At 40.8% G+C, this 25,048-nt stretch overlaps 3 protein-coding genes across 9 annotated transcripts in view; 2 read left to right on the forward strand and 1 right to left on the reverse strand.

The window, feature by feature from the left end:
- The window catches only part of LOC108020128 (uncharacterized), a 78,160-nt gene that overhangs the window by 52,934 nt on the left and 178 nt on the right, over window positions 1–25,048 (reverse strand). The window lies entirely within an intron of this gene.
- LOC108020111 (cubilin) overlaps window positions 1–25,048 on the forward strand; it is a 55,276-nt gene that overhangs the window by 20,975 nt on the left and 9,253 nt on the right. For 6 of the 7 annotated variants that reach the window (XR_010654563.2, XR_010654564.2, XR_010654565.2 and 3 more), the window contains exons 5-9: window positions 22,747–22,845; window positions 23,871–24,048; window positions 24,392–24,418; window positions 24,504–24,712; window positions 24,802–25,015. Coding sequence is in view for 4 of the 7 variants with exons in the window: in XM_065867202.2 (XP_065723274.2) it covers window positions 22,747–22,845; window positions 23,871–24,048; window positions 24,392–24,418; window positions 24,504–24,712; window positions 24,802–25,015 (727 nt within the window). In the remaining 3 variants the exon portion in view is untranslated. The remainder of the gene's footprint in view (window positions 1–22,746; window positions 22,846–23,870; window positions 24,049–24,391; window positions 24,419–24,503; window positions 24,713–24,801; window positions 25,016–25,048) is intronic. The other variant, XM_036816673.3, reaches the window with a different exon arrangement.
- On the forward strand, window positions 1,772–24,010 carry LOC118877552 (uncharacterized). Its single transcript, XM_036816674.3, has 3 exons — window positions 1,772–2,160; window positions 11,229–12,649; window positions 23,871–24,010. The coding sequence occupies exon 2, from the start codon at window positions 11,290–11,292 to the stop codon at window positions 11,398–11,400; it is 111 nt and encodes a 36-aa protein (XP_036672569.1). The 5' UTR covers window positions 1,772–2,160; window positions 11,229–11,289; the 3' UTR covers window positions 11,401–12,649; window positions 23,871–24,010.

Genomic DNA, 25,048 nt, shown 5'->3' on the forward strand with positions numbered 1-25,048 from the left:
ATTAAACCGCAAAAAATTCTATAAGTGCAGTATGAACCTCAACTTTTGTGAAAGTTTTTCCTTCTCAATTTCCATGCTGAACTATTTTAAAACAAAACAGTTTTCCTTGGTTCTAATTGCCAAGTCTCGAGTGACCACTAGCAAAGTTTTAACCAGAGAGTTCACTGTAGCCGTTTTGGGTTGCTAAATAAATAATCGAAACTGTCGAAGAACATTTGCAAATCTGGCCAAACAACAACTGAGCTCATTATTTATGTACGCAGCCAAATATGTATTGACTGCCAAAGGCAATGGAAAAAATTTAATGACCGACGAAAGTGAGCGTCGCCGGCAGGAAGGAAGCAATCCCCCGCCCTTCGGATCCCAGTTTTCCTCTTTCAATTTTATGCTTTTTTATTTTTTCAAACTCTTTGTGTGACATTTTTATTTTTTACATTCGGGCTGCTCATTTTTCAGAGCACGCACAAAGGCAAAATTATAACAAAGTTGGGGTCAAGCGAGGCTGAGGCCTAGAAAACAATGCGCGGGTCGGTCTTAATTGCTTGCCAAGAACAAAAAACAATAACAGCAGACCCTTTTCCAGGGGAAACTCTGACTGCAAACTTATTAATTAAACGCGCTCATAATTATTTAAGACAAGCTGGCGGCTGGGCAAATTCAATTTGTGATCATTGCGCGATAACCAGAAAACTCCGAGGGGGCAAGCGCCCCGCTCAGCTGCCTAATGTGGCAGAAGCGAAGGCAAACAAAGCGGTGCCATTTCAAAGGAAATCAATGACAATTCGTTAAAGGTCCCCCAGCAGCCCCCCAATTTTCCGCCCCATCCCCAGGACACTTGCCTCCATCATCATCGACATTCGAGCAGCGATTAAAGACAATTGAAGCCGCAGATGCAGGCAGCAGAAGTCTGCCTTCTTATCAGTGCTCTCTGGCTTTTCCCCTAACTCTCTCTGGATTTTCCGCTCGGAAAAGCTCGCGACTGCGCTGTGGGTTTTCCGATGTTATCATTTTGCGTAAGTACTACGCTTATCAGTTGGCCAGCGAATGTTTGCTGGGTTATCCTTAGCCTTTGTTTGGCCCAAATAAATCGCTGACTTGGCCAGCAATAATGGCGGGAAATGGGGGAAAAGGAGCAGGGAAAGTCCAAGACGCCAGTGCCCCAGGCACAGGTCAATGTATCTGTGATTCGACACCCATTTATCTTGGGCAACGTCTTCCCTTTTTTTTTGCCCAGCCTAATGAGATTTTCGCCAAATTAAATGAAATCGAAAATTAAGCGCGCCGAGAGTTTGCTGGCAATTTAAATTGAAGCCTTGGAAAGGCGGCAATTATCCTCACAAAGGGGCCAGCATAATGAGCGGAAGCCGAACTCAAGCAAGATGCTCACCTGTCGGCTTTGGTTGCCACCTGAAATCTGCCACCTGCCAGCTGTCTCGAGTGGCGGCTTTGGATGGGCGATTAAAGTGCTCGTCGGCCACTCGAACAAACAGAATCGACGAAATGAAATCCCGGGGCAAACAACTTCAAGGAGCAGCTCGAGGAAAAATCATGGAGGAAAATCTGGTGGAAAAGGCAGAAAAGAAGTGCACAAGAACGAAATCATAAATTCAATTTGATTTATTTCATTTGTGTAGTATTGGCGTACCGCCTCAAGATTCAAATGGTGGTGAGCTTTCACTTGAAGTCATCGCAGGCTGCTCTCTCTCTCTCTCGCTTTTCCGACTTTTCCGCTTTTCTCTCGCTGCCTTTTAAATGCCGCGGCAGCTGCCGAATGTGTTCAGTCGATTTCTGTCGGCCGTGCGGCATACACGCAGCTCGCTTTTCAGCCAATTCAACCAGCGCCAGAATCAGCTTACAGCTTTCCACCAGCCTTTCAACATCGCGTCATCAATCGCATCGTGCGACAGGACCCTCGAACAGTTTTCCCAGCAACGCGCGCACTTTTCCCGCTTCGGACCTTCGGCTTATGGTCCTCTGTACTCCGTCTTATCGCTTTACTTTGCATACTTGTATTTGCTTAACCATTCCGTTTCGGTGTCAAAAAGATATATAATAAATCCCGGCGATAAGAAGCTGCCTGCCGAACGGAGAGCTTAACGCAGAATTGTTCAACACAAAAGTGAATTACAAATCAATTGAGAAAGCCCTCGGCTGCGAGACGTAAATATTCAAATGGAACTTGATTTACATATTCTTTTGAAATTGCCTTGGCTGTGGTGCACAATTGAGATATTTGGGTCTTTAAGATAATGTGGAGTGTGGTATTTATGGTGATCGATTGGGGGGACAAGGGGTAGGTCAGATCCGTACAAGGGACAGCTGCCAGAAGTAAAACAGCACCCAGGGAATTCTAACGCCCTAATTCAAGTTCAGAATGCTATTAAAAATAAATTGAAATTTTTGAAGATGAATATGTTTTTATTGTGCTTAAATCAAGATGGTATTTACATTGTATATCTCAACAACTAAACTTCAACTTTTCTCTTCTCACCATTTCGCTTTGATATTGAGATAATTAATACCCAAATGTACTTACACGGTTTTTAAGAACGAATGTCCTCAAATCAAGAACAATGTACTTGTAAGCGTCTCTCTGTGAACTAACAAAATCTCTTCCAAATTTAAAACTATACATTTAAAGAACTAATAATGTATCCTATATTATCCTATATTATCTGTAATCTGTAAACTATTTAGTTCTTAAATATTTGTATTTATTTGCTTGCTTAAAGCTAAAACTTAAGTAACAGGGGTAGGCAGCAAAGTGGCTTTTTCTATTTAATGATACATATACCTTTTAGAGTTTATAAATGTCAATCTTTTTTACTGACTCAGTTTCTTAGGGATCGTCAATAACAGCCAATCATACAATTATTCTCATTTCATACCAGAGGATATTATTTGCATTGGGTGAATGTGCGTTAGATGAACTCACGTTTCAGTGAACTCCTAATTCAAAAGCAACCTTACAAATGCGTTATTGGTTCACATGCACAAAAGATACATATATCAGTAGGTATATTCCTAATCGTTAACCCTGAGTGCTTTCCTTGGAACGTCCTTACACAGGACAGCATTCTGGCCAACGAAAGGTTACAAAACGAAATTGGAGGCAGGCAATTGTTGAGGGATTTACAACGGGGTGGCCCTCGTATTGTTTGCAATGCAGCAATAAAATCCCACACATTGGATAAATCCGGAAAAGGGGGAGAAAAAGCGGAGATGACGATAGAAACGTGTCCACGGCAGTTATGACAACTTGTCCGGGATCTCACCTCTTCGCCAGCTGCTTAATTGGAGTCAGTGTCTGGCGAACTTTCCAATTTCCGTTCTTGAAACGCCTGCCATTGACAAGTGACAACTTTGATTTGGAAAAAGGCTAAACCCATTGCTCATCTTTTAATTTGGTATCATTTTTAATCTGAAAGACTGTAAGCTGAAAATTGATGTTAGATGCATTCACAACGACATTGATACAACGCCCAATGAAATAACGCTCAGTGAAATAATGCCCATGTTTAGTTAAATGAAATAGTTCTTGTTTTTTTCACTTTCATGGTCTTTTTTTCTCTGGTAATTTTTGTATTTACTAAAAAAAATTCAATTTTTGAACTACAATTAAAGCTACAGTTCCTTAAAAAGCACTCGCAAGTTCAATTTTTAGGTTAACTCTTTTTTTTAAAATAACCAATATTTTTATACCCGTTACTCGTAGAGTAAAAGGGTATACTAGATTCGTCGGAAAGTATGTAACAGGCAGAAGGAAGCGTTTCCGACCCCATAAAGTATATATATTCTTGATCAGGATCACTAGCCGAGTCGATCTAGCCATGTCCGTCTGTCCGTCTGTCCGTCTGTCCGTCTGTCCGTCTGTCCGTCTGTCCGTCTGTCCGTCTGTCCGTCTGTCCGTCTGTCCGTATGAACGCTGAGATCTCGGAAACTATGAGAGTTACAATACTGGGATTAGGCACGCAGATTCCTGAGATTCCTGCGCAGCGCAAGTTTGTTTCAGTAGAGTGCCACGCCCACTCTAACGCCCACAAACCGCCCAAAACTGTGGCTCCTACAGTTTTGATGCTAGAATAAAAATTTTAACTGAAATGTAATGTTCTCATCAATACCTATCGATTGACCTAAAAAAAAGTTTGCCACGCCCACTTTAACGCCCACAAACCGCGAAAACCTGTGACGCCCACAATTTTTATGCTAGATAAAAAATTTTAACTGAAATGTATTCGTCTCGTCATTACCTATCGATTGACTCAAAAAAAAGTTTGCCACGCCCACTTTAACGCCCACAAACCGCAAAAACCTGTGACGCCCACAATTTTCATGCTAGATAAAAAATTGTAACTGAAATGTATTGGTCTCGTCGATACCTATCGATTGATCCAAAAAAAAATTTGCCACGCCCACTCTAACGCCCATAACGCTTAAATCTGTATACCGCCGGTAGGTGGCGCATTTTAATCTCGCTTTGCTGCTTGCATATCTCCATTTAGCTGAGTAACGGGTATCTGATAGTCGAGGTACTCGACTATAGCGTTCTTCCTTGTTCATTTTGAAATTACAAATATCTATTCACAGTTTGAAATTCTGTGCACGTTTTATTTTGAATTTAATTATAATAGTTTTTCCATCCGAATATACCCTTGTAGTATTTCTTTAACTTATCTTAATGAACATTTAATTTCAATGACTTATTTCTGTTCACGTTTCACTATAAGCGAGTTGCAAAATAGCCAGGTATACTTTCTATAAATGTAAAATAGTTATTCAATCCGAGAACTAATTTGTAATAGGCTTAACAACATTTGTATCTTATTTAAAAACACGGAGCATTGTGTATATTTGACAAAGATTATTTTAAAAGGTGATAAAAATTCGTTGTGATAAGACAGTTTATCACTAATCCAAATTGCGTGAAGTCCAACTTGTATTGCCATTCCCAAGGAGATTAAGCACTTTTTCCAAAAAAAAGAAGATTTAAGCTTGCAATTTGCATGCAGTTCGGCAATCGCTGCGAAATTGAAACGTGCCAAATGTGCAAACAGAGAGTCGCAATCGTTTTTCACTCTGTTTGAGTAGCCAACCAGGTGATAAGCAAACATAACCCGACGGGGTCTACATGGGAAAATCCAGCGGAAAACTCAACCCCTTTTTCCAGCCGAGACATTGCCACTAAATCAAGCCACTGCCGCCAGGTAATAGAGAGATAAAATGTGCTACGTGTGGAAAATGTTGGAGAAAAAAGAGTTCCGAGTTACTTTGCAAATAATGTAGCCAGCCACTCGAGTGTTTAGGACCCTCACGCATAAATTATTTATTCATTTGCCGTCGCCGGGTTTTTATATGCATCGTTAAAATTTCTGTGGGGATCTCAAAGTGAATTTCGGGACCGGAGTCGGCACCTTTGATGCCCCGCCCCCCTTAAATCGGAAATGGGGTTTTTACTTTGGCTATTTTATAATGAGCTGCACTGGCTTCTCTTCCAGGCTGCTAAATCGCAGCTCACACGGTTTTCCTTTGCTCCTTTGTTGGGACTTCGTTTTTTGCCAACGATTTTCCCGCCCGCTGCTTCCGAGGAAAACTATGTGAAAAGTGGGCGATGGGCGTGGTCGTTTTCCACTGAAAGTGTTTATTTATTTCTGTTTGTTTTAGCAATCCAAAAAAGGATTTCTTTGCTTTCTCTGTTTGTTCCGTTTCCGGTTTTTACTATTTTCCAGCGAAAATTATAATAATAATACCCCATGGCTGCGGGCCAACGGTGCGTATGAGCCACGTATTTTGAAAACCCCTTTTTTATTCCGAAACTAATTAGCGCCCTGTGCCGAGTGCTTGTTGTTTTGAAGGCTTTCTGCAGCAGCCGCGTGTCCACGTCATGTGATATGAGCTGGGAAAATATTGTTAGAAAAATGCTGCAACTTTTTCATTACATCAACTTGACGGCTGGGGCCGCCGAGTGAAAACTTTTTAGCAGCCAGCAGGAGCAGTCGGAAAAGCGAGGGAAAAGTGGGGCTTCGCCAGCTGTGGATGCTGTTTCTTTAATTTGTATTTAGTTAGCGGACGATGCTAATGAGTTTGCTGATTAAAAAGGGACCGTCTTTTGATGTCCCACCTCGGGAATTAAATTCACACAGGGTCTGCGGGCTTTAAGACTTTATTAGCAGGTCATAACTTATGCAATAAACAATATTCGCAAACCTTTTAGCTGGTCTCCCACCCCGCCAAAAGCTAAGGAAAACTGATAGAAACCAGCTAAGCCAATCAATTACGGGAGTAGTTCGCAAAGTTGAAGTCATTCTCACTTAGCTCCAGCCGGTCCATCAATCTTCTAATCAATCTGGATGGGCCAAATAGCCAGCTAAAGTTTCCCCCCTGCATTATGAATTTATGGGCCGTGGGTGGGCCAAGCGAAAACTATGCCGATTTCAATAAAAATCATTAACCGAGCACTCAAAGAGCGATTCGATTGAGTTTCTTTGCGGGTTGGCAGAACTTTCCGATACATTAAATATGAATGAAATGCCACGGTAATTAAGCTAAACACAGAGAAAACAGAAAGATAAACAAACCGCAAATGGTCATAAAATGCGATGAGGTGGCGCCATCAAAATGAACTTCTTTGGCCAAACACATTTCCAATCGAATTATAAATAAACAGAGGCTGCCAGAGGAAAATAAACCCCAACAGGAAGCCAATTCAAATGGGCCGAGTCAGCGATATTCGCGAATTCCTAATTTCTAATGGCATTGCCAAAACAGGCCTTATGGCTGATTACCCAATTTGAATTTTGAAATATTTCCGGGTATCTTAATTTCAGGTTGCTTAGCGCGAAATATTTCGTTTTCAATGTAATATTTTGCCTACAAATTTGCATTGTTTTCCTATCTACATCTATGGGAAATGAATTCACTTAGTGAAAAAGATGAGGGTTTAAGGCGGGAATTTCATTAATCTTTGTCGCACGTTCCCTGGCATATTAAAATATCTCCTTTGTGAGACGTGAATGTATATAAAACGAGACAAACGGGAGTCGAGCATCTTTGTGTAAGCTTTAAAAATCTCCCCATAAAAGCCAACGTGGAACATGCAACAAGCTGGGTCAGGAAGCGGGCCAAAAGAAGGCCACACCCACTGGGTACTGTGTCGAGGTTACACCCACACTCTTACTGGCTCACACACACACACTCAGGCTCACATACACGCCTGCATGCTAGTACAAATCCACCATTCATGGTAACACAATGAGGCCCAGACGCTTGTCCAAGGAACTAAGACAAAGGATACACAGAAATCAAGTTTAAGTGCAGTTGAAGGCGGAAACGTGAGCCTCACACGGACACCGGGAGAAACCTTAGGATCGTATAACTTATACAAATAGAGACAATAAGTCCTTGATTTTTTATTTCGATTGTATACCATTTTGTGCATTAGAAGACGGCCTAATCCAATTGTAAGCCAATATCAATGTCTTTGACATATTTACTGTTTTTTGAGGTTGCATTAAAACGAAATTCAAGTTATACTAAAAAGATAAAAGATACTTTTACTAAAAATATAGTCATGTATAACAAGATACATTTCTAGGAAAAACACATCCATTATTATTTGACTGCTGTGATTAAAATTGACTTTTAAAGGTTGAATTGTTTCTAGAGAACATCCCACCATTGCAATCCCTTTGATATAAATAGCTCGCTCATAAAATGACAATTAATGGCTTTAAAAATAAATTGAAAAGTGAAATATACCTTCACTAAAAAACATGATTGATGAGACAATAAAAATAATTTCAATTTAATTTATTAAAACCGAACATGTAAAGAGCCATTTTTGATTGTTTTTTTTCGAATGTTGGTATTATAAATAAAAGCAACGATTAATAGGTGTCAGGATAATATTTGTGTAGGCTATAAAACAACATATTTTATCCGCTTCGAAATGGTCGGAGGTTCGCGCTTATAAATCAGAGCAGTTGGCTGGCAGTTGCCAAGTGACGCCCAAACAAGTGCAATTATTTTAATGCACTTTTGACTTCTGACATCGCAAGACAGCCCAGCCACACGGCGACAGCCTTAAAGCACTGCTCGAGAATTTATGCGGCTATTGTCCTGGCCCACACAAATACACTGAGAACACACTCGTGGCACATACTGGGCCACAAAGACAGTCGCACAATCGCACGGCGAGGACTCCTTGAGTCGGTCGCTTTTGCCAAGGTCGCGCCGTGCAGTTGAACTTGACAAAGGATAAGGGATTCGCTCGGCTTTAATTCTGCATGCAATTTCATAAACGTTTTCCTCCCTCTTGACCCGTGCAATTTTCCATAATTTTTGTGGGCCTAACGTTAACCCTTCAACGATTCGCTGGCGAAACAAATTGAATTTATGTGCCAGCGCACACGAGAGCACGCAGAAATGTTGGCAACGTCACTGGCAGTAGACGCTGGGCGATGGGCGATGCCTACGCACTCCAGGGGGTGCTTTCACCCACCACCCCCACCACCCCTTTCACCAGCCACGTCATGGCCCATTTGTTCTATGACCTCTCACCCTCTGCTCGGGCTTTCCCTTTGCCAGCATAAACAAATTTTGCAAATGTGCGCATAAAACTTACGAAATTGCAAAAATTTATTTTATTTCACATTTGTGTGGCAGTGACAAGCGCCTTTCCTCGGCATTTCCTTTGTTTTCTTGGCTGATATGAGGGCCAGGATACTGGGCTGTCATCTTGGCCTCCGCCGTTTATCTGTGTTTGTGGCTCGTCGCCTTCTGGCGCTAATTTAATTAAGACTCATAGACAAAGAAGCCAGACGGATGGCCCAAAACAAAACACAATATGTGTCAGTGCAATGTGTTGTAAATCTTTTCAAGAGACTCCGGCGCCCACGAATATTCAGGAATATTTGGGCAAAAAGCTGACAATAAACAAATACAAAATATATATCATTCGGGCCTTTTATCGTCGGCCATAAAACACAAGCGCAGGCAATTGAGCCAAGTACTGGGCCACGTTGCGCATACGACACGTTGGCCGGGTGGCGGCTGCATTTCATTTAATTTTATGCCTGCCGCTTGGCAAACATAATTTGATTGATGTGCCCGCGGCTTACATGTGTAAGCCAAAAATAAACTGATAAATTGACTTATTACAACATAATTCGCCTGTAGGCAATTTTAAGTTTTTGATAACTGGCCAAGTTTTTTTTGGGTCAAATTACAGGTACCTTGTGCATAAGCGTGTATGTGGAAAAAAAAGGCAGACAGGAAAGCATAATTTATGCGGGTTTTTTGGGGGTGAGAAAGGCGGGCATTTCATTAATATTAATTGACCAATTCAAAGGGACAGCCACAAAGAGCAATTGAGTCACGAAAACGGCCAAGAGCCAGTTAGTTCCAGGCTTACTTAGAGCTTTTTTAAACGCACTCCCGGCCAAAAGACAAATGGGCCCAAATAAGTAAAAAATAAATATGTAAATAGCCAAGCCTTTTGTAAAAGAATTCGCTCAGCGGGGAAGCCACTAAGTGCGACGAAATCAAATGGAAAAATGGAAAGTGCCACAAACATTGACAGGACCTGCTTTTGATGGCCAAGAAGGGCAAATTATTTGCGTGAGCGGCTTAATTAAAAGGCTGTTTTACAGAAAGCGGACCCCAAAGTGCTAGTTTAAGCCATTTCCCTTTGCCCTTAAGCTCTCTGAATTCGTTGTCCCTTTGGCCCTGTGAATTCAATTCGTGTTGCCATTGATAACGACTGACAGCAGCTGTGGCCATTTGGGTCTGCATTAGTTTTTATACTCGATTCCGTTCACCTTCCATTTGGCCCTGCAAAAAACTTATCAAAAGTGGTTGTTGGCCGTCTGGTTCCTGTTTTGGCCAGCCATGTCAGCGCCGTTTCAATGGTTTTAGCCATTTTCACTTTGGCAAAAAAGATGACGGCGAACAAGTGAACACTTATTTGATGCTTTCATACTCTTTTAACGGGGTTCGATATTTCGATTTGCTCGAACGCTCAGGGATCGGAAGTAACAGATTTCAGAATTTTGTTTTACAAAACTTTTTAGATTTTTATTTTTAAACGTCAAAAATAGTAATATGTTTACCTCTATCTACAAACTAAAAAAAATCCATAAAAATCGGTCAGTTGGGATAACAAACGGTATAAAAATCACAACAGGTCTGTCAAAATAAAAGTTAAATAAGGGGGAAAATTTTATTTGCAAGCTGCTAAAGTGTACCCTAATATATTTCTCTTTTATTTAAACAAACCCAGAAAAATACTAAAGTTAGATAATTTATAATTTAATATTAAATTGATAACTGATTAAATAAATAATCATCTTTAATTTGTATATTGAGATAGTTTTGGAAACTAATCTATGATGATTTCGGTTCTAATGAAGATTTTCTTTTTCAAAAGAGCATTTAATATTCATCAACCGCAGACAAAAACTTCACCCAATCAATTCGATATTATTTTTATGTTTTATTTTCACTTTTCAATGAATCGAATGGATGGCTTGTCAAGTTCTGTTTCGACGTAATTGAATTTAACACCCCCTCTTGGACCCTCACACTGCAGCGGTAATTAAGTATACGTGTCGTGTGCCCGGCTGCCTTGTCAGGACTCATAATGCACTGGCAATTATTGTCAGGACGGCGGGAGAAGAGCAGCACAGTGAAGCTCAGCAGCTATTAGACAGGATAATAGACACTTGAAATTGCATTCAGCTGATGGGAAGTGCAAGGACCCACTCTCCGGCCGGACAGCATTAATCATGTGTCAGTGGCAGACAAAGGCCTCGCCCTTATGGGTTGTGATTTTTGGGCAAATTCCCAATCGACTGGGACAGGGACACTCTTGATGAAGTGCGTGGGTGAAATAAGAGGGGGTATCATGTGCCACATCACACATACGCACTGGAGGCGACAAGTTTTGGGCTGTCCACAGGCTGTCGGGCATTTCATGCACAGTCGAGCGTCTGATAGGCAGCCCTCGCAATTTATGGCAGGCAATTTGTATCTGTGGGTGGTGGGTGGCTATAGGTGGTTTTGGCATTTGTCAGTGCCAGTCGGAGGAGTCGGGGGATTTATGACAAGTGATGGCCCAGTGGATCGACCGATAATCTCAACTGTGCCCAGCCAGGCAATCTCAATCGCACTCACTGCCAATATGCAAATTCCCACTTCGTTTCATTCTCTCCCAAATAAAAAAAAAAAAATAGATAGAGAGCGGCATCGATTCCAATCCGAAAGTGAGCCACTAAGGGAGAAAACAGTCCCCGCATGAGTAACAGCGCCATGGTGGCCGTGGCCATCTGCTGCATCCTCGTTCTGCTGGCCGTCTTCATCGTGATCATCATAGTCGTTGGCCAGACCATCGAGGAGCCCAAATGAGACATGCTCCAGCTGGGACCTGGCAACTTCCCAGATGGATAACAGAGGCCCCCCCAAAATTGTTAGTTTGCTGGGGCCGCCAGCAAAAAATCGTTGCCACCTCATCAGCATCTGCAAAATCATCAGAACCAGAATCAAAATCAGCATCATTTCCAACCGGCAGAAAATTAGCAGAGGAATCGGAGGGTTCAGGAGTGGAGGAAATGCGTCCCATCGTCAGTATCCATTGGCTGTGATGTGAAATTTTTAGAATTTGTGAAGCAAAAATCAATCGAGAAATCAACCCAACACAAAAGGAGCTACTCTACATCTTTTGAACATTCCGCGTCCTGTGGAACACACATCTTCATTTAGCATTTCTCTGTGTGCGTGTGTTAAGTGTTGTTAATATAAATGTATATATTATATAGACACACAATCTATGAATACAACAAATATATAGATATCTAGACAGACTTACGTACTTATATATGGATATATATGTGTAACCCAACCGTCGTAACGTTGCGTTCTTTTTTATAAAAGTGTTGTTAACAAACCGATTTTTATTGATGTTTTATTGATGTTGAATACAACGTATATACATGCATACACACACGAAAGTGGAATAAGTTTACATTAAAAGTCCAGCGAAGTCAAAATTGAAGAGCGGAAATCCCTGAAAAAAGTTAAGGATGCGGAAATAGAAGGATCAGGACAATAGGGATTGTAACTGGAGAGCTCAATTGTTTATTATACCGTAAGATCATATCAAGTGGGAATGATGCCAGCAATTGCACTTGTTAATTGCACAGCGAATGGGATTCAGCCGGAACTGGTGGATAGATATACCTAATTATAAACGGGAGATATGAATTATATAGCGGAGATATGCATTTTATATATCAAACAAAAAAACTTTTGGATAAGTTTTACGTGTACGTGTACCTAGAAGTAGCCAAATCTCGTTTATACAACATAAGCTGTTATCAACTATGGAACTTACTCACTTAAAATCAAATGGAAAATTATACTTGAAAGCCCCATAAAACCCAATTAAATCAATTCAACGCAAAACGTACGTGCGCTGTAAACGATATTAAAAAAAATCCTTCCACTCCATTCAACTCAATTCAATTTTAATCAATGCAAATGCCAGACTCTGCAAACACAATATTCAACAAATGATCAACGCGCTGCGCATAAATTAATATATTAATTAAATATAAACATCAACAACAATGGCCAGTGTCAGAAAAATGGGAGAAAGGTAAGCCGAGCATTAACATATTGATGAAATAAAGAATGACTTTTTGCGGAATTTTCCACAGCCAAAGAGTTCTCAGCAGATTTAATTTGAATACCCAAGGACCACTTGAGGTTTATAGTCACCTATCTGCTTCTGCGAGGGTGGGCAATAAAGTTTCATTGCTGCGGAGGAGGCTGTCAATTTGATTAAAATTGATATGCCCAGTTTCTTGGGCAACTGCAGTCTATACTATAGTTGGGATCCCTGCCCAGGGGCTTGGGCAAATAAAGCGTAGGAAACTCCAGGATGCCAAACAAAAAGTCAACTTGATGAATATTTCCACCTCAGTCCGCATCAAGTAATCATAAAGTGATGGAAATTCAATTTACACAGCATTAAATATGGCAAAAATGGGGAAACTTGGGTGTACAGATGGGGGTGGTGGTGGCAATTTATGTGCGTTTTCATGTTTTGCGTTTGTGTGGTTTATTATTATGCAGATTAGGGCAAGTTCCACCTTTACCTTTTGGCTTCATCCGACTTTACCCACTTGATTCTCGTGTGTCTGGGTGTGCATAAAAAGCCGCCCCCGAGCAGCTTGAACACGCCTCCTCCGCCCCTGTCTCCCCCTTAGTAACCCCCTCTGCCACCCCCTTTTCCATATGCAAATTACGTTTCATTTTGAATTTCTGCTACCTTTTTGCCAGGAATGGCAGCACATACACACACTTTATGGCCATTCAATGCCTTGGCCAAATTGAAGCTGACGGCAAATGTCACGTTTTATGTCTGCGTTTGCATATCAACAGATCCATGGGTGTGTGCGAGTGTATTTGAGGACACTTGATCTGCATCCGCTCCTCGAAACACTCTCTATCTGGCCCCTCACTTAGTCAGCATTATGCAAATGTCGCGCTCCTTCCAATTTCAATTTGTTTGTTTATGAATTGCCATTGCTGCTAACACAAATTAATTGCCCAATTGCATGGGCTGGCATTTGTGGGCGGGGCTCGGTGGGCGCGGGAGCGAATCTCAATCGGAATCTGAACCCAAGTCTGAATTCAAATCCAAATCCGACAGTGCGCAAAAGCAATTATCCGAAGGAAATTGCTCAATTAGAAAGTCGAAATCGAAAGCCCAACTGAATCACACAAGAAGTGGCAAAACAGAGGCAACTAAACGACAACATATTTAAGTAGGACAACTACACAAGGAATAAATTTTAAAGTGAGATAACTAAAAAAAAATAAATTTGATTTAAATTCAATACTAAAAAAAAAAATTATTTAAAAGATACATGAAAAACAACATTTGAAAATATCTAGGCAATAAAATTATGATGTTAAGCCCGTTAAGAATGATTAATATATGGTGATATCCATGTTAAAATGCAATTTGTATTCTCTATTTGAAAAAAAAGTGGTAAACAAAATCTTAAAATATCAAAATAACAGATAGCACATTAAATTCATCTTGAAAGGTAAAAAGAAAATCAGATTTTCTTGTTTCATTGAAAGAAAAATCTTTAACGCTGCTTAAAATATCAAAATTCGTTCTAGAAGATCAAAATTTATAGAAAGCCATATCAAAATGCAATTTTTATGTTTTTTTTTCCTAGAACCATTTCCTTTTTCGATAAGTAAAACTATCTTTTTATTCGCCTACATTTGCATGATGAACGCCTCACAATGGCAGCCAGATAGCTCCAAGAATTGCAGTCGGCAGCCAGCGATGTGTAAAGCTCAGATAGAAGATGTCCAGCTAATGTTGGCAATATTAGGGAAGAAGGAAGGTCCTGTCCAAGAACGAGGGTCTAAACGGGAGGCAGGGAAATAAACTGCTGCCTAATGACTCGAAATTTAATGCAGTTTTGTGAAATGTAGCAAAACCAATTGGCTGACTTGTTCTTCGGGGGAGGATTTTCGCACAAGTCATGGCCGAAAAGTGGACTGGAAAAACGGCGCTGAGTCAACTGTCAATTAATCAATTTAGCCAGCCCTCAAGCTGACTAGGCCATCAATTTAATGTCGGCACGTTAGGAACACACACCAAACCGTTGCCAGCGTGTAACAAATGTTAAGGTTTTTAAAACCAAATTACAAGCGTGGAAAATGATTCGACAGCAAACAGAGATTTGGCACACAAACACACAATGGGCATATTTTTCATCTGTGGCATATTCCAGATGTAGCTACTTCTTGCAGCTCCTGTTCATGATGTTTTCGTTATTCTTTTTGGCCGTTTAGCTACGCATTCTAGTGCCGCCAGTGAGTCGGGCTCAGATTTATGGCCATTTATTGAGCATAAGTGTTGGCAATTTATGAACCAGCCGCGCCCAGTTCCCCCACTCTAAAATGTTATTTTAATAAGCGACTAAGATGGCAGAGCTTCTGTGTGTGTGTCTTTGTGCTGAAATGAAGATTTATAAACAGCCCCAAGCAGTTTCAACTCCCGAAAGTCGGTTTCGGGTCCTGATTCGGGTTCAACACACCCATAAATCTCCCACAGAATCTTGTTTAGTTTATTGAATTATCAACGGGCGGATGTGTGGGTGGGTTTGACATTGTCTGACATAAAACTAAAGGAAATATCAAACACGTGCGCCAGTCACAGGGCACTTATGTAAATACATTTCCCTCCCCTCCCCCGGCACCGTTTATATTTATAGTTTTATTTGTCTAAGGTTTGCTGGAGCGGCATTAAAATTTTTCCCCTCTGTCGACTTATCTACATCTCGCGTATTTTCCTCATTTCCCACACAGACACACACATACTGCCTCCTCTGGCACACGCATTTCCACTTAATTTTCCTGACTCATTTAAATAAATTTGTTTGGTTTCTGTGGCCTTAAGTATGCAGGACACGTTTTCGGGGGAAATCTGTGAAAAATAATTTTCTTTAGCATACTTCTCGGGGGCGGGGGCTAACAACATTGACTAGCAATTATGGAAAATACTATAAAATGTATTTATTTCTTTTGAGTAAAAAGTAATGTCCTGCCTGCAAAAGACCTGGGAAAACTTTGGCAAAAAATAATAAGGTCCAGTGCCGCAAAAACACCAAGACCACACAGGAAAGGAGAAGCCAATGAAGTGCCAGTGCTGCAAACCGACACGAAACTTGGCACACACAAACAACAAATTAAAACTTTAAGCTTCGTAGTGCCGCAAAGGAATAATTTCAATGTCTAAAATCTTAACATTGACAGCAGATGCTGCAGAAAAAGGGCACTAGATCAGGGTTACGGCACAGTGCAGGCCACTTCAGAGGCACAACCATGCTGCAAAGACCCATCCCGAACACCCCCAGCGTTGTGCACTTGGCATCAATCAATAATTGCCCATTGAAGGCAGCTGCTGGAAGACTAGTTGGTTGGCTGCTCCAACCGAGGATGCCACGCCATGATTGATTAGCGGCATGCAACACGAGGTGCTTCAGCAGAAACCCGACTAGACGGCATAATATGGCGCTTATTGAATTGAGTCCTTTGGCCAACCCATCCCTTCTCCTTTTTTTTCATTCCTTTCTTTTCCGTGCCATGGCCACAGGACTGGCTGCTGGTGATATTGCATTGTATCTTTGGAATCGCCTGGGCCGCCAGGACACTCAAGGATGCTCGAACGGCTGTCGGTGTTCTTATCCGCCCCCTCAATCTCTTTGACTGCCGCTTGCATTTCCATTATGTCAATTTGCTCATTCTGCTCGGGTCATTTAATTGCCACCCCTTATTAACCCCTGAAAGGATGTGAGATTCATGCAGCACCTTTACACTTCGAAATTTAATCGGGTTTGCAAAGATATATCTTCCAAGAAATTACAGACTAAAACAAGGAAGAACGCTATAGTCGAGTACCTCGACTATCAGATACCCGTTACTCAGCTAAATGGAGATATGCAAGCAGCAAAGCGAGATTAAAATGCGCCACCTACCGGCGGTATACAGATTTAAGCGTTATGGGCGTTAGAGTGGGCGTGGCAAATTTTTTTTTGGATCAATCGATAGGTATCGACGAGACCAATACATTTCAGTTACAATTTTTTATCTAGCATGAAAATTGTGGGCGTCACAGGTTTTTGCGGTTTGTGGGCGTTAAAGTGGGCGTGGCAAACTTTTTTTTGAGTCAATCGATAGGTAATGACGAGACGAATACATTTCAGTTAAAATTTTTTATCTAGCATAAAAATTGTGGGCGTCACAGGTTTTCGCGGTTTGTGGGCGTTAAAGTGGGCGTGGCAAACTTTTTTTTAGGTCAATCGATAGGTATTGATGAGAACATTACATTTCAGTTAAAATTTTTATTCTAGCATCAAAACTGTAGGAGCCACAGTTTTGGGCGGTTTGTGGGCGTTAGAGTGGGCGTGGCACTCTACTGAAACAAACTTGCGCTGCGCAGGAATCTCAGGAATCTGCGTGCCTAATCCCAGTATTGTAACTCTCATAGTTTCCGAGATCTCAGCGTTCATACGGACAGACGGACAGACGGACAGACGGACAGACGGACAGACGGACAGACGGACAGACGGACAGACGGACAGACGGACAGACGGACATGGCTAGATCGACTCGGCTAGTGATCCTGATCAAGAATATATATACTTTATGGGGTCGGAAACGCTTCCTTCTGCCTGTTACATACTTTCCGACGAATCTAGTATACCCTTTTACTCTACGAGTAACGGGTATAAATACTTTTTTCATGAAATTTAATACATATTAATGATTTTTAATGATCTGGAAATGATAATAAATAAATAAATTGTATATGATAGATGCAACTTTACACTATTTAATCGGTGGTGCACAGATATTTCTTTCAAGGTAATATAAAATCCGATGAATTTTACATTTTTTCTTAATTATTGGGAAATGATAATTACCGTGAAGAAAAAATACCTCATGGTTAATACATATCATTTCAATAATTTTTTCTTCTGCAGCTTTTTTGGATTCATAAGAACACTTAATTCATATTGACTCTTTCTTCTCTGTTTCGTTACAGGTACGTTCGCAAGAGTCAATCAGAAGCGTGAGTAGCTGCCACAGGCAATTTTATTATTTGCCACTTATCGATATAAAAGTTCTTGGTTCGACGTAGTCAAAAGTTCAAAGTTGAAGCGAGCCTCAATTGCAGTTATCGAGTTCAGGGGCCTCGGCAAAGTGCATAAATAAATGCAAAAGAGTTTAGGTCAAAAAGCTGGAGTGCTACCCAAAAAAGAGATTTCATATCCATTACAAAGTTGTCCAAAAGTTGGGAATAACTTTGGCCTGGGGTTTCTCGGTGACCAATGGGGCGTATGCGTGATATTAATTATGAATTTAACCCACTCGCCAAAGTCATTAATAAGCTGCAAGATAATCACTTGAATTTAATCACCCTACTAATTGGCAATAAATTAGACTCAATTTACCTAATAGCCCCACAAATATGCACTTAAGACCCTGCAACATAATATGCATAATTATGCCAACGCTAGAGCCCCAAAACCAGAACCAAAACCAAAATCTAGCACCAAGACTTAGCAGGCAGCTGTGCCTAAGATCCCTATCCATGGTCATAGAAACCCATCATCATCGTCCTGGCCATCGCCTCTCACCTGCCTTCGTCTTAATCAACGCGTTTTATCGCCATGATTTTATTTTTCGGCCTGGAATAAACTATTAGGAAAACTCATTTTCATGAAAATCCACTTTAATTGCTGTTACTGTTGTCGGTGTTGTTGCCATTTCCCCATCTGGTTCTGTGGTTATGGCAGCCAGCTAAAATCCACTGAGGGAACGTGAGGTTTCCTTTAATTCAGAGTGTAAGATAACTCTCAATTTAGTTAAAATCAGGGACCGCAACAATTACAACATTCCCTTTAACAACCTTTTTGAATCGGTATTAATCACCTGTTAAAGTATTTTCTGTTCAAAAATAAAAGTCAGAAATTAACTGTTACCGGAAGGCTTTTGGTATAACTGTCAATAAATAATAATTAAAAACATAAAAAAATAATGGATGATTATACTTATGAACGTAAGGTATATAAAGAGATCGCGAATTCTTCAGAACAAAACAAACTAATATTAACCGTGCCAACTGTTATTTTTGGTCTATAGCTTAAATATATTGCTTCTGATACTTTTTTTATTAAAATATATATTATTTATGTTTAAATCATTGGATTAGTTAGCATTTATTTAATCCTTGTTAGAGAACCACGTTAAATTTCCTTAAAGTTAGGCATTACTATGTTCTCTCTTATTACGTTGTTTTTGACAAGTAAAAGTGGCAAATGCTATATCATGACAAGGAAAATAGGAAATGAACCTTGTCAAAAATAGAAACTGTCAAATCAGCGCAGGCTAATAAAACATTAAACACTCCCACCTGTCATTCGCTAAGCTTTCGGCAGTATTTTCTCTCAGTGGACCCGAGGCAGTGGCTGTATCAGAACGGCATGCCAGGCACCAATAAAACAACATAAGGCGCAGTGCCGTCTCTCTGGTTTTGGGCTTGGTATTTGGCGAACGACGTTACTTGTAAATTTAACGCAAATTGTCTGTAACATGAGCTCCTCCACGAAAGGTGTCAGAGGGGATTCCACGGGGGGTTGGGTGTGGGAAAAACGGGAATGGAGATGTCTGGTTTTTGGGTTAAGGAGGGGCAGGAGAGGGGGCTAAGGGCACTGCGGGTGGCGGTGAAAGTGCCAACAGCAGTGGCAGCCATTAAATTTTCAAGAAGTGTGTACTTGAGCAGGAAACCCAGGCAGACAGCAGCAGGAGGTGGGATCAGGTGACAGGAGGGGTTTTCCCCCCAGTAGGCAGACAGAGCCACTAAAGATTATATAGGTTCAGAAGGGCGACAAAATTGTCGCAATGGAATCACCCAATAACGGAAGTCTGAATTTGAAAAGCATCTTCAATGTATGACTTAAGTTACTAGATAGTTTTCCCATCACTGAATGAAAGTTGGCAAAGTTTCGCCAAACTCAGTTGGAAAAGTTAACCTATAGGGGCTTAAGATTTTCTTAGATTGGATGCTCAAGTGAAAATTTGAAGAGTACAATTGAAAGATAAACTAAGCTGGGAAATGAAATATTTCCAAAAATAAAAATTAGTTAGGTATATATTTTATACCCTGTTTCTTAATAGTATTCTATCAACCACCCTAGAATTTCCCCCAGTGTTCAAATAGTTCAGTGGTGCGATCATTCCGTTCAGGATTATTAAATTCTCGGGAACCCAAGGAAATTCCCTTACACTCCGATTGTCGCCTGGCGGAATTTGTGTGAGAGTGGGTGTCTTCTGGTTTATTAGTGGTATTACGTGCCTCCTGGGAAACGTTCTCGTCATCGACATCACTGTGCGCCTCGGTTTCGGTGTCGGTTTCAGTTTCGGTCCGGGAGCATTTAGTGACACGCATCCTTGGGGTGCTATTTGCGCCAAGCCGCAAGGCTGAGGTCTTTCGCTTGCCTCCCCCAATTACACCTGTTCGCAAAACGGTAAATATATTTAGCAGACAACTTGTTTGCCCAATGGAATTGCTGCCATTTAGCAGCTTTTCATTGCTTCAGTTAGTTTTTACGGCACGCAATTAAAAGCTGCAGCATTGTGCAGGCTTTGTTCGCCCTGCGATGGCATTGAAACACAGGCGCAACCAACAAAAGGTGTAAATTAACATAATGACAGGGACGGCGGGGCGGTATAGGAGAAGGGGGGTCCTGATGGCAAGAAAACAAGTGCCAGAGCAAAAGTGCAAAGCATTGCCGAGCACAACAAAAATATTTATGGCAATGCAAATGGCGTCTGCATAAAATTTATTGACACTTTACTGCGCATTGTCATTGCGGTGCGAAAAGTGGGCGTTGGGCGAATTCTAGGGGAATGGGATGAGTGTGGGAAAAGGGGAGAAAGAGGGACAGCTTCCGTTTCCATCGTTTTGCGCTGCGGTTGACATTGTTACGCCCACCGTCACGGCCACGCCTCTAGTTTTTATACCCGGTAAACGTGGATTACAAGGGTTTATATATTATATTCGAAAGAGCGAAAAACATCGTTGATAAAGATAATCCAATCTCATAAAGAAGGTTCAAAAAAATTTTAAAAAAATTATTTTTTTTCGCAACATTTTGAGCTTAGATCCAGGAATGGATTCAAGAAAGCGATGATAAAGACAATACTATAATAATATAGTAAAGTAATAAGTAAAAAAGTATTTTATGCGTATTGAAAAGGGGGGAAAGCAACCTTTGAGATTTAGAAATCCGTAGAGCTGCAGAAGCCAAAAGTTGATTATTAATGCCAGTCTCTTTAGATAAAACCTTGTTTAAATTGTTAAAAAAAGACAAAAACCGTAAGCTAGTCAGACATTGGTTCGATGTCCAGAATTCCATAGAGTGGCAGTACCCAAAAAATATAACATATGGAATAGAAATAAAAAGTTTAAAAAAGCTGCATCGCCTAGAGGTATGCAATTAAAGTGGAAACAGGGTATTTCATTGTCCTGGAACTTCTCCATAGGATTATTTTATGTTTTCTTTTTGTAGTCAGTCTTGTTGCAATGTACGCAACGTGTGCTTGTGTGCGAGGACGTGAGCTGGGTGTGTGTGTGCCGCACAAATCCGCTCCCATTTTAATGAGCAAACTTTTTGCTCGTGCGCGCCATTTATTTGCTGTTTAGTAAACTGCATTTCAGATAAAATGTCGCTCCTGTGTGTGTGTGCCAGTGTGTGGGCTTTCGAAAATTAATTTTAAATACCCAAACCCAGTAACCAGGGGATTATCGCCCAGATCGCTTGCCTAAAGGGATTCTATTTGGTTGCGTGAATAATTAAGTGGAAATTATGTAAACGGCTTAGTCGGGGCTTTGGCCAACACGATGTTGACATGGAATTTTCGGTGCTAAAATCGCAAAATCAATAGGCAAACCGTTTAGTCAGTTAAACTAGGCGCTGGAATTTATCGCAATAGTTTTCTGAATTTGATTTCAACCCAAACCCTACGCCAAACCGTTAGTTTCGGCAACTGTAGACCACAGCTTCAACTGCGCAGCCCACAAAAGCCAACTCAAAGCATGGCCCAAACCGACCTTCTACCCGAACATCAAACACATCTCGGCCGACTCATTTATTATTATGCTCCAAAGCGAATTTAATTACAATGGAAGCCCACAAGGCGTCGGTTAATGTGTAAGCGAAGCGGCAGGCATTTCAGGGTAATTCAAAGTTGTCAGTTATGAGAAACTAGAATCAATCTTAATGCGGTGTATGAGAAGGCCATATCTTCATTGTAGGATAATGCAATTTCTAATACACAAATCCGATTAAATTGTATTGCTAGATAGAATAAACCAAAAAGGCTTTGCTTCTCTTCTTGCATGAAACTTGAGTTAAAGTTCCAAAAGTTTTATTTTCAACTTTTTACCTTCAAGCTTTTGTTCCTTTTGATTGTAATAGAATTCCAGAAATTGAAAGTTTACAATGTTAAAGCAAGAATCTTTGGATATTGTTCATAAAACCAAATAACCAGACTGTTTTAGATACTCTTCTGCTTCTAACTTAATCAAATTATAGTAAGTTAATTAAAAGTGTAGCAGAATGGTCCTTTATTACTGGGAGGAGTCTGGTAAAAGGCTTACGGGGCTTTGAAAGTTAATGGAAGTGGCAGATGCTCAAATCACCTTGAACAATGCAGCCGGGTGGGTGTGTGTTTTGGAAAGCTCTTAATAATTTCCGCTGGCTTTGGCACACGCGAACAGGCACTCTTACTTTACGTTGCGTATACGCCATGGCTGCCAGCACGTGGGTGCATGAATTTCCTTTTGCCAGCTGCACTATCAGTGGGTTCTGTTATCGTGTGGGCTACATGATAGATAGATAGATGGATATCTATATATTTCAAAGCGTGCGAGCAAATAAACAAATGGACAGACAGACGGACGGCTTGTCATAAAGTCGAGAAGCGCATTTCCATGTTGGGTGTCAAGTTGTGACTGAACTAGAACAGGATTCATATCGCACCCATGCCAAGCAAATCGAAATCATTAACGCTGTGTATTTGTCTACCCCCCGTTTTCGAACCGCCCCCCAAAAACACTCCCACACCACCCGCCACCCACCACCACCCACCGTGCAGGCGGTGCTCATTTAAAGTCGAACGGCGCCGACGGAGAGCCTTGGATGCAGCCGGTGGTGGCCTATTTGGAGGTGTCGTCGCGACCCACGAAATCGCCAAGTAGGTGGCGCCATCTCACTCTTTCACTCTCTCTCTCTCTCTACCCCACCACCCACACACACCCACTCTAAATCAAAACCCCCCCCTCGATGTGTGCGCCTTGGGCTGCGCGTGTGTGTGTGTTTGTTTTTTGGTGTGCGAGTGCCTGTAGTGCGCGCCCGTAGTTTAAAGTTGCGTTCTAGTGTCCACCCGTAGTTCCAGTTGCCCTAGTTGACCAACTCAAAACGCTTCCTAGTTGTACACACATACATCAAACGAAGACAAAACACCCGCAGAGAAGGAATCTTAAGTTCCATAGTGATTTACAAATTCGCACACTTTAATATATGACCAAAATATCCGTTTGATCTAATGGTACGTCAAATATAAATACCTAATCTAATCTTATCTTAGGTTATTACTGCCGTTAATGAGGTTTTCTTGAATAACCAATGTAAAAAGTCAAATGTTATCAATTTTTTTTTTTAACCACCAAAGTATTAGATTGATCTAATAGCATAACAAAGATAAATGCAATCTAATCATTTGAACTAGCTTATCTTGGGTGTTTAACTAATTGACTTTAATGCCATAGTTCAAGTTAAATATTATTCATAGTTCGTCAGAATTTCCAATAATATCTCCAGGTACCAATATAAAAAGTCATATGTTTGTATTTTATTGTTAACATACAATTTATAAGAAAAATTTTCCTTCAGCACCTAAATATTAAAGTAATAAAAAATTAGCTTACAATTTTTTTGAAACATTTGTATGTGTCTTAAGGACTAACGTGATATTTTGAGTTGTAATAGTCAAGAGCCAAATTCAACGATATTTTTCTCTGTGACACAAAGCCATACACACCCACACATTGAGATGCCTTGTTAACAGCTCTTGTTCCGATGCTACGTTCTTTGTATGTGTTTTGTATTGCTGTGTGTGTCTATGTCTAACCGATATCCTTGAAGTAAAGACTTAAAACTTATCACTGGGAAAACCCCTGTGCCGCTCTCTCCCCCTCTTTCTTTCGTCCCTCTCCACAGAGTGTGATCAGACATTCGTGTCGCGGATCGGTGGACCCCAGAATGGCAGCTTCTCGGCCCCGCTGCTGCACAACCATCGCAATCACTCGCGCCAATGCCTCTACACCTTCCTAGCAGGACCTGGACAGCGTGTCGAAGTAGTTTTTAAATCGTTTAATTTAAGAGGAAGTCCACCAGAGTAAGTACTACATGATATACATTGATATTTTCTTATTTTCTCTTGCTTAAGTTTAGTCAATTGATCGGATCACATTCCCAAGCTACAAAGATTTAAATTTGCATTAATAACGCCTATTACGCATTCTTAGCAAGTAAACCTAAATTAAAGGATATTCAATTTTAATCATTGGTTAAGATATAGCTTGAAATCTTTAAATAACTATAATATTCAATCGTTAGTTAAGCCAGAGAACCCGTATCTTTTTTAAGAAATCGCCATAAGTATTTTCAGATTTCAAAGTTATAGTTGCGTTTACACTGCAAACTAAAACATTTTTCTTTGTCTATTTCCTTTTTTGCAGCGGTTCGGCCGTCGGTGAATTACCAAGGTGAATAAAAAACCCAATTATATCATTTAATTATTAGAGAACTCTGCTCTCTCCATTAATTAAATTTCCTTCTGCCTTTTCCCAGTTGTGTTCATGAGTACATGGATATCTACTCGGAGGTGCAGTCGTCGGAGCCAGCGGAACTGATCAATTCGCCATTCGGGGGCCGCTACTGCGGCACCATTCCGCCGCGTCGTCGTATTTCCATGTACCGGGCAGTTGCGATTTCTTTTTTTAGCAACAAGAACGTGACAACGGATCTGTTCGAGGGCACGTTTAGGTTTATAAATGCATGTGAGTAGAGCTGCCATAGGAATTACCTTTTTCCTTCTCTAAAAATACTGACCATCTCTTGTGATTTCCTCCCTCCCTTCCTCAAAAAGCGGAATATGAAATTGGCATACCCATTGCGGGATCGCCATGTTCCTACACGATAACGCCCAGCATGAGCGTCAACAAAACTGGTGCGCTCATATCGCCAACCTATCCAGGTGCCTATCCGAAGGATATGTCATGCACATATCAGTTTCTTGGTGAATCGAATCAGAGGGTTAGATTAGAGTTTCGTGATTTTGATCTATTTTTTGGTGGACCACAGTGAGTACCTCTAATGCTGCACAATTAAAAACA

The sequence above is a fragment of the Drosophila suzukii genome, chromosome 3 (genome assembly GCF_043229965.1).
Source record: "Drosophila suzukii chromosome 3, CBGP_Dsuzu_IsoJpt1.0, whole genome shotgun sequence".
NCBI classification, from domain to species: domain Eukaryota; kingdom Metazoa; phylum Arthropoda; class Insecta; order Diptera; family Drosophilidae; genus Drosophila; species Drosophila suzukii.

What these genes read in the sequence shown, in the direction of transcription:
- LOC118877552 (XM_036816674.3), top strand. Translation starts at nt 11,290, where the DNA reads ATGAGTAACAGCGCCATGGTGGCCGTGGCCATCTGCTGCATCCTCGTT.